At 46.4% G+C, this 17,872-nt stretch overlaps 1 protein-coding gene across 1 annotated transcript in view; it reads left to right on the plus strand.

Annotated features, from left to right (window-relative positions):
- Positions 1 to 2,620: 2,620 nt before the first annotated feature.
- Positions 2,621 to 17,872, plus strand: part of LOC308153000 (exostosin-1b) — a gene marked incomplete at its 3' end in the record, with an annotated part of 98,548 nt that continues 83,296 nt past the window's right edge. The window contains exon 1 of the mRNA XM_080526082.1: positions 2,621 to 4,104. Coding sequence (XP_080382208.1) covers positions 3,125 to 4,104 — 980 coding nt within the window. The 5' untranslated portion in view covers positions 2,621 to 3,124. The remainder of the gene's footprint in view (positions 4,105 to 17,872) is intronic.

Here is a 17,872-nt window from a genome sequence, read left to right on the forward strand (position 1 = left end):
TATCCATGACATCCCCCTCAAATATTTTCCCTGGCCCAAGCATGCAGTTGACACAATGGCACAATGACATTACAATACTGTACCCACATTTGGCGCATAAAGCACAGATCCACAGAGGACATCTGCAGTCCCTTTACTGTCACTGTGTACAGATCCTGGGCTGTGTTTGGTCAATGAGGTGTGTGTTTCCTATGAGGGTGTGTGTGTTGGGGTGTGTGGTTCCTATGTGTGTGTTGGGGTGTGTGGATCCTATGAGTGTGTGTTGGGGTGTGTAGTTCCTATGTGTGTGTGTTGGGGTGTGTGGATCCTATGAGTGTGTGTTGGGGTGTGTAGTTCCTATGAGTGTGTGTTGGGGTGTGTGGTTCCTATGTGTGTGTGTGTGTAGTTCCTATGAGGGTGTGTGTGTTGGGGTGTGTGGTTCCTATGAGTGTGTGTGTGTGTTGGGGTGTGTGGTTCCTATGAGTGTGTGTTTGTGTGTGTTGGGGTGTGTGGATCCTGTGAGTGTGTGTTGGGGTGTGTGGATCCTATGAGTGTGTGTTGGGGAGTGTGGTTTGATTACACGGCTCTGGTGTGTGTGGCTTCACCACCATGCTCAGTCTCTCACACGCATGGCACACACACACACACACACACACACACACACCCTTTGCCAGGCCGTTCCGGGAGCCCAACTCGTTATATCATCTTAAGGGGAGTTTATCAGCGGCTGATCTGCAGCGGCTAGAGAACTCTCAAAGGCTGTTTTGTCTTCCGTCTGCCTGGAACTCCCTGAACCCGTGGATTACCTTCCAACCGTGGGTATTTGTTTACCACGACCTGAATTTGCGGCCTTTATCACGGCTGCCTGCCTGCCATCGCAGAGAAGGAAGTGCTTTACACACAGTTTATCTGTACCAGGGAGGGGGGGAAATGTAATCAAGTAAAGGTAAATCAGGTAATCCAGCTCTTCACAATGAGGGGTGTCCGCCTAGAATTTGCTCATATAGCCTCGCCAACAACAAAGGTACGGCGAAAAGCCTTCCAATTAGGTATACATGATAAAGGCAATTATTTGGCGATTAAATGGAAAATGATATCTCTACCATTGCAAGCATGCCAACTTTTTCCCTGGTGTATCAGACCATGCAAGCCTGGGTACGAGAGGCCCCAGGGACCTTATGGAGGGTGTTGTTGTTGGTGTTGGGAGTCTAGAGGATGCCTTGTCACTCCAGCACCAGAGTAATGCATGCGAACCCCAGGTTCCTGGCCTGACTCCCAGCCAGTCCCACTCGTTTGGCACGTCTAATTACCTCCCTTCCTAAGCTAATTGGCCAATAAAAAAATGAGGATGGCCTCTTCACCCAATTTGAGTGTTCTGCCACAAAATGGCAGCTGTGTAGATTACACAGGTTTACAAGGCATGGCGAGAGTGGGACTCCTTCAGAGTGACTTTGTGCCGTCAATGGCACTTGATCTAAGTACGAAAGTAGTAGACACACATAACCTCATCAGCCATGTGCCTTTTCACTTTTCTTTTATTCATCGGTTGAATTAAAAATATTTGCTAAACACTGTAACGGTCTGAATAAGAAGGTCACTGTCTCTTTCACCGACTGAACCATCTTGTGGTGAAGTATAGACTCACATCAGGGCAATCAACTTGCAGTTCGAACTGTGATTTTGTTTGCACACAAGGGGGGCACTAGACTCTTATAGAATAGTAGGCTACTTATAGATAGATGCCTTATCAGCTTAATGTCTCCCCCAAGATAACCCAACATATAAGGCATATTTTATTTTGATCTTTTACTGTTTACAAACAACCGGAACAATAATCAAAACACTATGGCAACAATATCTTCCTATGAATGATGTTTTAAAATAAAAGGAGCATGTTGACAGTCAGTCCTCCTAGAGTTGACTGTCTGTGCCCCTCATGTCCCTGGTGACAGGCCTCCGGGCTGTGAATGGGTACACGCGAAGCCCCGCCCTTTCCGGTCCCGACGCAACCAATCAGAAAGCCGAAACCCCTCTGACGGGACGTCACGTCAGCTGCCATCGTGTCGGGACTGGAATGTTGCAACAGAGTCACAGAGAGGAACACTGAGAGGTTTGGTCGTTGGACACATTGTAACATCAAAGGAAATCACAGCGTCTTTTTCACCGTTTTCCAATGTGTTTGAACACACCGAGAGAGTAGCGGAGAGTAGCGTCTGGTAGTCAGTTTCTTCTCTGAACCAGGCCTTTTTATTCCTCCAATGTGATGATTGTATTTCTGCGCGGATAGAAGACAAGAGGATCTATCGTAGGGAGAGCATTGCATTGGATATAAGAGAAATGAAACGCAGGGATTCGTGGGCTCCAGTTGTACCGATGGACCGCTCCTCTAACGGAACCATGGAGTGATATTATATTATTATACCTCGCCGGAGATAAACGAGAGGAACCGGGCGCATTTACCTCCGGAGACATCTGGATCTAAAACACCGGATCTGAACCCCCTAAACCCAGTCAGTCAGTCACAGTGTGTTTAACTAACGACTGGATGTAAGAAATCGTGGATCCTGGTTCTCTGTTCTCTGTTCTCTGTTCTCCAAGCGGACAGCCACATGACCCGGCACACACACGTCTCTCCGGGGTGAAGAGTTGGTAGGAAAATAAGAAAAATCAGTTTTTATTATTATTATTATTATTGTTATTATTATTATTATTATTATTATTATTGAAAACGGTTATAGAGTATACAGTTACAGTATTCGGGATCGGGAGATCGGGAGGTATTTTTTTTATGTTTGACTTTATCCAGTGACATTTATTTCGCCGCACACAACCAACCCAACCACGTCATTGTGAAATGTTCCAACTAGATGGAAGAGTGCAGAAAAGAAAAAAAGCCATTTAACTAAAAAAAAGTCCAAACCGCCCACATGCGCCGGGTCACTCTGGGCCGGACCACCGGGGGACATCGGAACACGCAGAACGCTGCAGGAGAAGAGAGTTTGAAGAGACCCTCCTGCCAGGCTGGAAGATGGCGCACGAGCCTCGGTGCTGCTGGAGGTGGTGAGGTGAGCCCCCTAACTTTGGCCCACTTAATCAGACACAGCAGATTTACTTGTCAACAACACGACCCCTATTCGTAGGACACATGCAGGCCAAAAAACGCTATTTAATCTTGCTCTCCGCCGGTGCATGTCTAGTTCTGTTGTTCTACTTCGGAGGGGTGCAGCTTCCACTTCCAGCCGGGACCCCGGGGGGCCCCAGGAGCCACCACCGGCACGACCGTAGCCGACATGGGGACCGCCCCGCCCGGCCCTGGCCCCACGCCGACCCCCTCCAGCCCTTCAGCCCCTGGGACCAGACCCACACGGACACGGAGGAGTACAACCACCAGCACATCTCCCCAAGGCAGAAGAGGGACGTGAACACGGGGGTGTACAAGGGCAAACGGTGCCGCATGGACTCCTGCTTCGACTTCTCCCCGTGCCAAAAACAGAAGAACGGGTTCAAGGTGTACGTGTACCCCCAGCAGAAGGGAGAGAAGATCTCCGACAGTTACCAGAACATCTTGGCCACCATCGAGGCCTCCAGGTTCTACACCTCCGACCCGGGCCAGGCGTGCCTGTTTGTCCTGGGCCTGGACACCCTGGACCGGGACCAGCTCTCCCCGCAGTACGTCCACAACCTCCGGACCAAGGTCCAGAACCAGCCCCTGTGGAACGGCGGCCGGAACCACCTCATCTTCAACCTGTACTCGGGCACCTGGCCGGACTACACGGAAGACCTGGGCTTCGACACCGGCCAGGCCATGTTGGCCAAGGCCAGCATCAGCACCGAGAACTTCAGACCCGGCTTTGACGTGTCCATCCCGCTGTTCTCCAAGGAGCACCCCCGGACCGGCGGGGAGAGGGGCTACCTGAAGTACAACTCCATCCCACCTTTCAGGAAGTACGTGCTGGTGTTCAAGGGGAAGCGGTACCTGACGGGTATCGGGTCCGATACGAGGAACGCCTTGTATCACGTCCACAACGCGGAGGACGTGGTGCTGCTCACCACCTGTAAGCACGGCAAGGACTGGCAGAAGCACAAGGACGCCCGCTGTGACCAGGACAACGCAGAGTATGAGAAGTGAGTTGTGGTGATGACGTGTGTGTGTGTCAAGTTATGGTGATGACGTGTGTGTCAAGTTATGGTGATGACGCGTGTGTGTGTCAAGTTACGGTGATGACGCGTGTGTGTGTCAAGTTACGGTGATGACGCGTGTGTGTGTCAAGTTATGGTGATGACGTGTGTGTCAAGTTATGGTGATGACGTGTGTGTGTCAAGTTATGGTGATGACGCGTGTGTGTGTCAAGTTATGGTGATGACGTGTGTGTGTGTCAAGTTATGGTGATGACGTGTGTGTGTCAAGTTATGGTGATGACGCGTGTGTGTCAAGTTATGGTGATGACGTGTGTATGTCAAGTTATGGTGATGACGTGTGTGTGTGTCAAGTTATGGTGATGACGTGTGTGTGTGTCAAGTTATGGTGATGACGTGTGTGTGTGTCAAGTTATGGTGATGACGCGTGTGTGTGTCAAGTTATGGTGATGACACGTGTGTGTGTCAAGTTATGGTGATGTCGCGTGTGTGTGTCAAGTTATGGTGATGACGCGTGTGTGTGACAAGTTATGGTGATGACGCGTGTGTGTCAAGTTACGGTGATGACGTGTGTGTGTGTCAAGTTATGGTGATGACGTGTGTGTGTGTCAAGTTATGGTGATGACGTGTGTGTGTCAAGTTATGGTGATGACCCGTGTGTGTGTCAAGTTATGGTGATGACGCGTGTGTGTGTCAAGTTACGGTGATGACGTGTGTGTGTGTCAAGTTATGGTGATGACGTGTGTGTGTCAAGTTATGGTGATGACGTGTGTGTGTGTGTCAGGTTATGGTGATGACGCGTGTGTGTGTCAAGTTATGGTGATGACGCGTGTGTGTGTCAAGTTATGGTGATGACGTGTGTGTGTCAAGTTATGGTGATGACGCGTGTGTGTGTCAAGTTATGGTGATGACGCGTGTGTGTCAAGTTATGGTGATGACGTGTGTGTGTGTCAAGTTATGGTGATGACGCGTGTGTGTGTCAAGTTATGGTGATGACGCGTGTGTGTGTCAAGTTATGGTGATGACGTGTGTGTGTCAAGTTATGGTGATGACGCATGTGTGTGTCAAGTTATGGTGATGACGTGTGTGTGTGTCAAGTTATGGTGATGGCGTGTGTGTGTGTGTCAAGTTATGGTGATGACGTGTGTGTGTGTCAAGTTATGGTGATGACGTGTGTGTGTCAAGTTATGGTGATGACGCGTGTGTGTGTCAAGTTATGGTGATGACGTGTGTGTGTCAAGTTATGGTGATGACGTGTGTGTGTGTCAAGTTATGGTGATGGAAGTGTGTGTGTGTCAAGTTATGGTGATGACGTGTGTGTGTCAAGTTATGGTGATGGAAGTGTGTGTGTGTCAAGTTATGGTGATGACGTGTGTGTGTGTCAAGTTATGGTGATGACGTGTGTGTGTGTCAAGTTATGGTGATGACGTGTGTGTGTGTCAAGTTATGGTGATGACGTGCGTGTGTGTGTGTGTCAAGTTATGGTGATGACGTGTGTGTGTGTCAAGTTATGGTGATGACGTGTGTGTGTCAAGTTATGGTGATGACGTGTGTGTGTGTCAAGTTATGGTGATGACGCGTGTGTGTGTCAAGTTATGGTGATGACGTGTGTGTGTCAAGTTACGGTGATGACGTGTCACCGGGGGTCATGTTGATGCTGTTTATGCACCCGCCTCCCCCCTGGGTCCCGTTTTGGGGGAAAGGGACCTGACCTTCCATAAATCTGTGGATTAAAATCTGGGTCCTACCCATCCCTGAGGGTGTGTGTGTGTGTGTGTGTGTGTGTGTGTGTGTGTGTGCGTGTGCGTGCGTGTGCGTGTTTATGCGAACACATTGTGAATATTGCACTGAATGAAGCAATGTTTAGGAATGGTCTGGTAGCCGGTTTATCCTAAATCCATGGCTCTTGCTTACTTCTCAACACTCCCCTCCGTTGAACTTTGATCAAGTTTTTAAAAAGTCAAAGGGAAATCCAGGTTTATTTTCTTTCTTTATTTGGCTGAAGTCATGTGATATATACAGTATATATCTATAGATATAGGCTATATCAAAATAAGCCTAGATTTTCCTTTAGCGACGTTGATGGAATACCCCCCAGATACTTGAATAAGTTCCATTCTAAAAGCAGCGTGGTCCGTCTGCCCCCAGGTAGTGCAGCGTAAAGCAGGACAAACATAGGCTAATCAAGGTGAGTGCAAACAGCGCAGGGGTTTCCTCACCTTGACTAGTGTCCTTAGTTCCTCTGAGCTGCTGGGGGCAGTCAGGCAGACCAGACCTGGTCAGACCACACCGTCTCCCCTCAGTCGAAGATGATGACGATAGGCCTACGACAGACCTGCCCCCACCATGCGTTACTGTACAGTGAACATGTATCAAAGTTCAACTGTGAGAGGGGTGAGTTGAGAAGGCAAGTGCGGCTATAGTGGAATAGGAGTGGAGTGACCTTGCTGTAACCGCGTGTAGGCCTATTATGTCCTGTTTGATCGGTGTAAAACACCACGCAACTTACCTGTCAGTTGAAGAATTCATCAAACCTGACATGACACAAACTAGCATTACATTTGATGCACTGATTCTTTTTATTTTGTAGGCTATCTTCTTCTTCTCTCATTGTAGAGACTCTGTTTAGGGTGTAATGATAGGCTACTTGTGTCGGCCAACAATCACAACCAATCAATATTGGAATTTTTTAACATGGAGTTAGTATGAACGTCCTGCCAAGATTCCTTCTGAATGAGTGATTTAGAGTATTCACAAGGTTTGTTTTGGGCGGCTGAATCATTTGGATAGGGATTTCGGATATGGAAATCCAATCTGACCTTTAATCAAGATCGAAAGTTGTTATACACACATGAGTTATGGTGTTTAATGTACTGTGAGGTATCCGGTGAGGTGTTGCATTTTGTCAATGTGTTGACAAGGAGCGATGTAGATCTTTTTTTCCTCTTCGCTACCTTTCTACATGTACGGTGCCTTCAGGAAGTATTCACCCCCTGGACTTTTTTTCCCCACATTTTTTTTCTTTCTTTTCAGGTTACAACAACCTGAGTATAAATAGATTTAATTGAGATTGTGTTGTCACTGAGCTAACAAAAAATACCCAATGATGTCAAAGTGAACATAATTCTTTCAGAAATTAATTAAAAATGAAAAGTTTATATGTTTTGAGTCAATAAGTACGTAGGCTAGTCCATGAAAAAAATAAAGTTCACCCCATTTGCTATGACACTCCTGACATGCGCTCATATGCAGACATTTATTCAATACTCAGTAGTAGGCCTAAGTTGAATTGAGTCCTGCAAAGATAATAGTTAGGTGTTGTGTGATTTCTGAATGAATATTTTTTGTTTTTATAGGGTCTCTGATTTGCATGACAACCCTAGGGTACATAATGTTGCAGAGAAATAGGAAATGTTAGAATAGGTATAGCATAGCATAGAGTACAGCACAGTGTTTTATCTGTACAGTATAGTATAGTGGATAGTGTACATAGCCTTTATTTATGTAAACCAGCTCTTTTCCCTTCTTGTTTTTTTCTTGTTTTTTTTTTCCTAGCACCAGGGGAGCCCCCCCTCCCAAATTTCGTTGTTTGGTACCTGTACTGTAGCAATGACAATAAAGTCCATTCATTCATTCATTCATTCATTCATTCATATGATTCAAACTCCCCCAATCCCTGCCAGTGACAGACGTACCCATACAGTGACAGAGCTGCCACTCGCTTTCACTAGAGGCATGACGCAGAAACCTTGTTGCATGTGCTGGATTTGCACTAACTTAATGCTTTGTACTAAATCCAAATGAACGTATTTCCAGCCACTATGGATGTGAAATAGATATTATTCCATGAAGGGATTCTCTCTGGCCACTGGGTAGACCAGTCTGGTCCTCAGGGTAGCATTCCATAGCAGCTTTGTTCCTCTCCGTTTACTCAGGTTGTAATGATGACAGCTCAGACGACAAAGAGTGTAACTGATCAAAGAACCTATAAAAACTAAGAAATTCATTCCTAAATCTCATTAACTATCCTTGCTCTCAGATGGATGGATTTATCTTAAAGACAATTTTTTTTGCATTTTAACTAATTTTAGGAATGTTATATGAAAGGGGGTGAACACTTCCTTACTTGCTCAAGACATTTCAGCTTTTCATTTGTAATTAACTTGTAAACATTCCCCCCCCCCCAAAATAATCACTTTACTTTGGGTAGATCAGCAGCCAAATACATTAAATACCCTAAATGTAGCCTATTTTTCAAGTCAGGTTATAAAACAACGAAATGTGGAAAAGGTTATTGAAGGCAATGTAGCTTAGTTCATTCATGTCTCTTCAAAATGTCGTAACATTACCTCACCCGGTAGTTGGCAAGATAGAGCCCTGTTCATATCACAGAGAATCCATACTCTGTGATCTGGATCTGCTGTTATCTGCATCAGCATCATCCTACCCGATAATGTTTTGAAATACCGCCTCAAAATCAGCCAAATCGACCTGATCCTGGTTAGCAAAAAAAGGGCATTACATAATCCGTATCATTTGAGCACAGGTGATAGTGTGTACTGTTGTACAAACGTTATTAAAGGACACAAATGTCCAATCAATGTTGAGGGCGGGGTCGGAGTAGCAGTGACCGACCAGATAACAAAATTGGTCAGAGAAGAAGCAGAAGTCACCGCCTCAAGAACTGGGAATTTTACTGATGAGAACAGTCAGTGCCTAGGACATACAAGCCCGATGCAAATATGCAGCCACAACATCCCACAAGTAAGCGCTTGTCCATTTGTCATCTTCCTCCACATCTCCTCCGCCGATCTCTTTTTCCGAGATGCCTTTGGCTCATGTCACCTGGAGAAATGTGTCATCCATTATCTGAGTTCCAGACATACCTGGATGCATTTCAGACTGCCCATGCAGACCTGGATAGACTGCTACACCCCCCCCCCCCCTCCCCTCTGCCAATGGTGGAGTGTCAATAACATCGTGCATCACCTTGCCGTGGTCCTCTGACCTGATTGTCTCCGAAAGGCAGAGATTGAAAGCTAGTCACGTACACTACACACACACACACACACACACACACACACACACACACACACACACACACACACACACACACACACACACACACACACACACTCGCAACCCCTGAACACGTAGCTGACAGTGAATTACACTGTCTCTCTGGGGCTCGGCTGTTGTTTTTCAATCACATCACGCAAAATAATTGGGCCTACACTGCAGCTCTTTAGACAACATTGGGAATATCTATCTATTGGGAATTCTAGCGATATGTTGCACCAATAAAAACACTCATAATGCATGCATGCTTCAGTGATTTAACAGTGAGTAAAATTCACATCTTTTATAATAATTATGTCGCTCCTATATTTTGTTAGGCCTATATTGAATACAATTGACTTTTAATGCATGGGCAACTCAAAACCTCTCGAAAAGAGAACCGATGGTTCTCGAGCCTGACGGCCCCATGCTATGGAAACAGCCATCTCCTGTTTCCATAGCATGAGGCAGGCGGCTTGATATACAAGTACACCCTCCTGAGCATGATGCTGGTAGATATGGGAGTATAGCCTAGGTGTAGGCCTAATCCATGAAATAAGACATGTTTTTTTGTTTGTTATAAGCTTTTATTCGTTTAATTTACCATCATAGCACTCAGGGACTACACCCTAACCCTCTATCGTACGCTATCGAATCTCAAACTTCTTTCCAAACCCGTCAACTCCGTAATGTGAGTTTTGACGAAGTCTGCGTATTCCTACCTTGTTTTCCTCTCTTACAAGTTTCCCAGCAGACGACGGCATCATGATCCCCTATTTAATACTTAACCAGGTCTGACGGCCTGTATTGACTTTGTGTTTTAGCCACTTTACCGCCGCCCCGCCACTCAAGGTCACTCCAGGGACGTGTGTGTGTGTGTGTGTGTTGTGCTGTGCACACTGTGAGTGTTTTCCCCCCATTTAAAGCTTATGGCTGCAATATCAGTGAGGCGATGCTGCATTTTCACAACTGTGTCATCAGCGGGAATATTGCCACTTAAGACAATCCACTGTGTGCGTGCCGGGGGGGGGGGGCTGTCGGCCCACCCTCTCGTTCCACGATATGGAAACACTGATGTGATTTGGGGGTGAAGATGGCCCCCTGCCATATTTCCATATCCTCCCTTGATGATGTGACCGACGGTGGACATTTTGTTGACACAGAACGAGCAACATATTGAATAGAAAACCTGGCCAAGCAAATAGGGTTTTCCCACAATTGCAGGATTTTAAAACAGTATTATGAATACCATTTTTAAAGTGGTTCAAAGTCTTGTTCTCTCTTGCAGATAGTGGAGACCAGGGTTCCCGTGCTGGTCTTAAAAAGCCTTAAAGTCTAAAATCCAGCAATCCAATTTATAAGGCCTAAAAAGGGCCCACACTTCAGTTAGGATAGTATTCGGTCTAAAAATGAGGTGCTAGGTCTAAAAAAATTAGATCCTGCAAGGAAATCAGTCCGACCACACCTATTTACGCGGAAATGAATCAAGCTGGAACCCCAAAAAATGCCAATTCGCTTCCTTTTTTGTCTGTAATTTCATCACCTCAAGGATGTCAAAAAGCTATCATATGGTGTCGTGAATAGGTCTAAGATTCTATTCAAAGAGGTCAAAAAAGGTCTAAAAAGGTCTTAAATGTGACTTGTTGAAACTTGTAGGAAGCCTGGGAGAGGCACTGGAGGTTAACATGAACGCGTGGGTTGCTGCCTGCCCCGTTAGTTATGTGGGGTGGTGTCGCGCACCCCAGGATCCTGTTTGTTTCTCTCTTGTTAGATTAATAAGTCATGAATATTTCATGATCTTTTCCTCACTTCAATAAAGCAATGGCCCATGATCAGATGAAAATGCTAATGATCTGGAAGCAATTAGCTGTGGAATGCGGTTTAGCCTAATTAGAGCTGTTGTATATTATTATTTTTTGCGAAGATAGCTACTTTTTATTTTTTTTATCTTATCAGTCAATCTAGCCATCTCATTTCCTTTTACCCGGTGCTTATGTACCTTTTTTTTCTGTCGCTAATTGAAATTTGTGCATGACCCTCTCCCCATGTCTGTCCTGTTTGATGTTGTGGTGAGCCAGCCTTTGAGACAACACTCAGTGTTTCCTCTACATGCATTTCATCGTGGCGGTCCGCCACGATGGAATTTCCTCCGCCACCATGCAGATTTCTCAACCCAAAAAAAAAAAAAAAGATTTAGGCCGCTTTTCAGACCTTCACAGCGCTAGACACACCCACAAGCGCGAAGCGACGCGCTTGCAAAACTGTTTTGTGATTCCTCATTTAAATTACGTTGTACCTGTTACAATGACAATAAAGATCATTCATCTTCATCAAGATGAGAGATGGAGCGATCCGCTCACACAGCTGTCCCGCATCCGCTAATCAGCGCAGCACCGAACCGCCGGGCTCGTTGAGCGGATGCGAGGCAGCTGTGCCCGGGACCGGCCACTTCACATAAAGGAAGGAAGGAAGGAAGGAAAGAAAGAAAGCCGTGCACAAACGAGAGCTAAGTCAGACCGGGACGCTGCCAGTATGTGTGAGAGCCGGACTGCCGGCGTGAACATTTGAACCGTGTCATTTTATTTAATGGACCATTTCGTTGTCTGGTACCTGTACTGTAGCAATGACAAATAAAGTCCATTCCATTCCATTCCAGAGAGGGACGGACGGACGGACTACCCTTGTTTTTAATTTACAGGAAAACATTTTATTTTCGAGTTTTGGCTGAAATGACGTCGTTGTTTTGAGCGCGCGTGCGCGTTTCATGCGCGTGCACGCGCCACCATGGTAAAAATTCCTGGAGGAAACACTGACACTGATTGTGAGGTGACCATGGCTCTTCTCCCACTCATGGTATTCCAGTTAACCGTGGCTAGTTTGGTGTGAGTGGTTCACCCGCTGCCTGCTCCTGATAAGGTGGAGTATAGGCTAGCGCTAGACCTATTCTGAAGTGTTTTCCCTGGGTTTTCTGTCAGCAGTGGGGAGGGTCAAGGTTTGGAATTGCACACTCGCTTTGCTTGCACACACTGCTGGCGTTGGTGACCCAGGACTAGAATTCAATATATTCATTAAGACGCATGGTGTCATGCTGAGGAGACTCACCGTGGTCAGTGTGGCTAAAGCCTTGGAAGATCTACCCCTTTTAGGGACCCTGGCAATCTGTGCTTCCCAGACAAAGGTGGTCTCTCTCTCCTCTCTCCTCTACTCCTCTACCTTCTCCTCCTCTTTCTTCTTCCCACTCCTCTCTTATGTCTCCCTTGCTGCGACCCTCCCCCCCCGCTTATTTCCCCTACCCGCCCTACTATTCCCCGCTCCATAATCAGTGGCGGCGATCATTCTCTTATAATATAGTAGGCCTATAACTCATCAGAAAATGATCATAAAATGCTCATAAATTAAACGGATGTTAGCAAGAAAAAAAAGACGCTCTATCTAGCTAGGGTAGTCAACAACAGCAGTCATCGTGTCTGTGTGTGTCTGTGTGTGTCTGTGAGTCTGTGTGTGTGTGTGTGTGTGTGTGTGGAGGGGGGTTCGTGACCTCGCTTGTCTGTCCCTTTCTGAGTGACGGAGAGACGAGTCCCCTGTTCAGTGACCCACATTCAGAGGGGGATTACCATGGTGATGTGGCCCCTGCGGCAGGAGAGGGAACCGGCCTTCGCCGCCCGTGACCGTCTGGCCTCCGCTGTTCAGCTGGTGGTGGAGGAGTGCGATCAATTGGAAGTCTTTCACCAAAAAATGTGAATCGATTGGAGAAGCTAGCACTGCCCCCCCACCCCCGAAATCAAAAGTTTATGGTTTCTTACAAACCAGAGGCAACTCCAAGCAGCAGCAGCAGTACCTGAGAGTACAAAATAACAAGGTGAAAAAAACAAAAGTCTTTCTCATCCTTGGACTGTCAGGGAATGTCGAGAGACATGAATTAATAAGAGGGGAGGGGTTCCACTGGTAAAAACATCCCTCTCTCCCTCTCTTGCTTTAGCGGTGTTCAAAGTGATACGTTTGGCAGGTTAAGTTAGCGGGCTTTACCCGCTCGTTTTTTTTTGGTTAGCACGCCACTTGGAAGCGAGCGTAGACCGTCGGTTTGGCTCCGTGTGAAGTCAACAGGGCGAGACAAGGTAGTTGACTGGTTCCATGTGAAAAAGTGACGTGCGAGACAGATGAGATTGGTTCCTTGTTAAATCCTGCTCAGAAGAAGAGGAAGACATGCGTCTCCATTATGGAAACTGAATGATTTTTGAGCCCCTGACATCTTGTCTCAGTTAGTGGATAAAAGCTCTGCTTTTTTTTAATGTGGCAGAGACATGCCGAGGCAGAGGTAGAGCAGCTCAGAGCACACACACATTCCCTCAAGTTTTTTTACTTTTAATTCTCCTTTTTATTCTTCTCTTCTCTCTTCAGAAGATATTTCTGTGTCTCAGTTTGGCTTGCAGCCACCACCTCTCTCTCTCTCTCTCTCTCTCTCTCTCTCTCTCTCTCTCTCTCTCTCTCTCTCTCTCTCTCTCTCTCTCTGGAAGTCCTGGGTTTGGATAACAACCCCCAGTGGTTACCACATTCAGTGTGTCTTGGTGTGTACCTCTCTGGGTTATATGTTTGCTGTAATTGCTTGTGATTTACATTTCGCCTAATTTGAAACATCCCTCCATAGTAGATGAATCCCGGTTGAGAAACCTCAGAGTCACGGATGTAAGTGATATTCTATAAGGCACTTCCCGTGATCCGATAGTTAGGCCTAATTGTTTTGTTGCGGAGCTCCCGCTGTTAGGCTGGTCTAACTAGCTCTGGTTGGTATCGCTTTACTAAGCTGAACAAGTCTGACGCTACATAATAATAATAATAATAATAATAATAATAATAATAATAATAATAATAATAATAATAATAATAATAATACATTTTATTTGTGTGCCGCCTTTCGAAACTCCCAAGGACACCTCACAATAGGGCAATACACAGTGAAATACAGTCAGGTTAAAAACAGTGGAGGTGACCACAGTTAAAACTAAACAGAAAGAAAAGAAACAACAGAAAACAATACAAAAGAACAACAGGAGGTGAAGTACATGTTTCTTATCCGGTTCCCATTTCTTTGTGGATGTATTAGGCTGTGTGTGTGGCTGTGGGGGTGGGAATGGTGTGTGTGTGTGGGGGGGGTAGGAATGGTCGTCCCTGGGATTTGTCCCTCTTCCTGAATGCCTCTTGCAGCCCCCCGGCTTCGGACCACCTGACAGACAGATCTCGTCAACGAGGGGCAGCGGGCAGAAACTATGGCCTACTTCTGCTCCGGACACTATGGCCAAAACCGGACGTAACTCTCGGACCAGCGTAAACTAGCTTCCTGTTCAGTGGTAAACTAGCTTCCTGTTCGGTGGTAAAGTAGCTTCCCTTACAGCAGCCAGGGGGGAGGTTTTTACGGCACCAAGGGCGAGTTTTATGACCCCGGGAGCAATTTAACAACCCTTCAGGCCAGTACTTGAATGGACTGGCAGGTCTTTTACACCCACCCCGCTATCTTCAATGCCCTGACCCCCTTCTGACTGTTCAACAACCACCAGAGGGGAAAAAAACAAACAATCTCTCCACTGTGTTGATATTCAAATGAAGGGGTCCCTTAAAAAAGCATTATTTCCCTGGTGAATGTCAATGTTGTTTGTGAGAATGTGGGGGCACCCCCCCCCCCCCCCCCCCCGCCATAGTCAGAAGGAGCGTTTTGTTCAAGTGGTGGTGGCAGCTCACGGAACGGCTTGTGCCCCCTTCCTCACGCTTTCTGGGTTAGTTTGACCCCGTCCCTCTGTGGATGTAAAGGGGCTCTACTGCCCTAGGCACTATAAGAGGGGCCCTTTTGTTTGAAAGTATGCTCTGGTTCTTTAGCTGTCTGTGCCTTGTTGACACCACGGTCCCCCACAAGGCCCCTTTGGTGATTCCCCCCCCACCCCCCACCCAACACCCTCTGGTGATCCCCCCCCCCCCCCCCCCCCTACTCCATGTTGTTACCCGGAGGCTCTGAACTCTGAACACCCGCCCCCCCCCACCCCCCGCCTGTCATACACACACCCTAGACCCCGGTCTCTTAGCCCGCCTTAGCCAATCATTCCTAAGGCTGATCTCTCACGTCTTTTTTTTTTTTTGTGCTTTTGAACCCTTTGGACGGTAGCAACAAAGGCTGCTCAGACACTTCAGCGACGCACCCCTCTTTCGGCGGATTCCATGACACTCACAATCACAAGCCGAGCCAAAACTGAGGGTGGGGGCCGGGGGGGGGGCTTGCATGATGGCATGTGGACTCGGTATGTCAGGCTGGATGGTAGAATATTGGATTACCGGTGTGTATTGGTTATCATGGCAGTTGATGGTTTTGGCCATTTGTTTTCTGGTGTGGTCCTCTCTGTTTATTCATGAGTTTCCACTGGGGCCCCCTTTTCAGATAAGGGGAAGGAGCGTGGTTGTCTGAGGAGAATGTAGGACAAAGTGCAGCTGTGGTTGTGCTGTTGGACTGTGCGAACGAACGGCCACTTCAAAAAAGGCATTTGAAATGGTTTTAAAAGCTCTGCAAAAGAGCTTAATCCGCTATACATATGGAAATGGATGAAAGAGGTTGTGAAAGAGCCATGAAACCTTGTCAAGGTTAGGGTAACGTGGCTTTTCGCTTTTACTTTATTTCTTTTTCTTTTCTTCTTTTTTTTTTTACCAGAAGGAGCGAATTACACCATACATGGAAACATTTTAGGAATGAGAACATTTCTTCTATAAGGAAGCCTTTGTTTAAGTCATTCGATTGGTGCATTTTCAATGACTGAGTCAGAATGGGTTTGAACAGCCTGGGTAAAATATTCCCACATGCTCGGTGTTGTGTGTGCGTGTGTGTGTGTGTCCGTGTGTGTGTGTCCGTGTGTGTGTGTCCGTGTGTGTGTCCTGTGACGAGGGATTTGTTTTACAGTTTGACATCTGTCATGAAAGCAGGACACACAGTACCTTTTTTTACTGGCTTTATTTTTAACCTAGGCTACATCCTGGCTGTGCAGTGTCTATCCAAGCGCATCCTCGGCTTCAAAGCCCGTCGAAGGCGCCGAGGAAGAAGCCGTAACGCCGCTGTGCTCTTTGGTTAGCTTGCTTGGCAGGGTGTTTTTTCCGCATGGAAATGGTTATTTCCCCCCAGAAAGAAGTTGTGACACGACAGCACTTTGCCTCTTGTATATCTTGACGCTCGCCTGCGAGATGTTGTGTTCTCCCTCTCTTTGGTGAGAGGGAGGGGGCAGGGGGGAGGTTGGGGAAGCTATGCAGGGCCAGTGGCTCTGGGATGTGATGAGCTGTTCTCATTTGCGGGGAGATTTGAAAAAGAAGAAGTGTGTTTATCTGGGGGTTGTGAGGCAGGGCTGGGATTAGTGCAGCTGTATGCCATTAGACTGTGAGCAGCGCTGTGACTAACCTCTGGCTTCTCACACTGCTGATTCCTAAAGTGTTTCTCTTTTTTGGTTTCTATTTGAGACAAATTGCTTTTTTTTTCTTCTTCGTTTTTATTATTTTGTATTCTTTCTATGTGTTTGTGTTTCAAATGCTTTCAGGCCCACGAGAGAGCATTTGGCATCTACAGTGCCCTATGTAGGCTAAGTAAATGGAATGGTAAACGGACTGCACTTATATAGCGCCTTTATCCAAAGCGCTTTACAACGGCCTCTCTTTCACCCATTCACACGCACATTCACACACCAATGGCGGCAAGCTACCATGCAAGGAGCCGGCCCGCTCACTGGGAGCAATTTGGGGCTCTACCTGCTGTGCCACAACCGCCACCTAAAGGCCGATTTAAACTTCTGCGTAAAATCGACGCCGTAGCCTTGCGTCGGCCCGCGTGGCCTTGCGTTGCCTACGGAGAGGGTTGACGCGCACATCTCCAAAAATGTAAGAACGCGTCAGTTTCTACGCAACCATAAGCTCTGTGATTGGTCCGCTTGGTAGCACATGATTCCGACAAGATTCCGACTCTCTCGTCGGCCAAAATGCGGAAGCCATGACAGAAATGTCATTTACTTTTTCTGTAATTACTTATTAATAAAGATTTGAAAAATTATGATAACCATCGTATTATCTTAGTTTAATGTCATTTCAATGCATCATAGAACTTTTATTTACAACAAGCATAACAACAAAAAGATCGCTATTATGCCGCTTTGAGCTTTGAGCTCCGTTGAGTTCCTAACCGGAAGAGGCACAGCACAGGGGCATAGAAAACACACTGCCACCTAGCGATGTGACGGTGTAATTGCAGCGTGGCCTACGCAGAAGTGTAAAGTGCGAGACCCCTTACGTAGGCTACGTAAGCTACGCACGTAAATTCGACGCAGAACTTTAAATCGGCCTTTAGTCATGGGATGCCTGGTGGCACTTGTTTTACATAATGATGACTGATGGTCAGAGAGATATAGTTGATTCACTTACTTAGAATTAAGTACATTTGTCTTTGTCGCTTTGAGTAAAAGTGTTTACTAAATGACTTTAACGTTAAATGTAGAAAGAAGATAGCCTAATTGATTGCACCCAAATTGGCCATTTTCATTTTGTGGGATTTATATAATATTCAATAGAATTCCAACCCCAAATTGAATTTAGACCAATAATAATTAATATACCTGATAATGATTAAGAAATGAATAGTAATCCAAAACTATGGTTAATGACCACCCATGAACTCTCCTTTAGAAAA

Source organism: Nansenia antarctica (assembly GCF_963989245.1).
Source record: "Nansenia antarctica genome assembly, chromosome: 3".
Lineage (NCBI taxonomy): Eukaryota > Metazoa > Chordata > Actinopteri > Argentiniformes > Microstomatidae > Nansenia > Nansenia antarctica.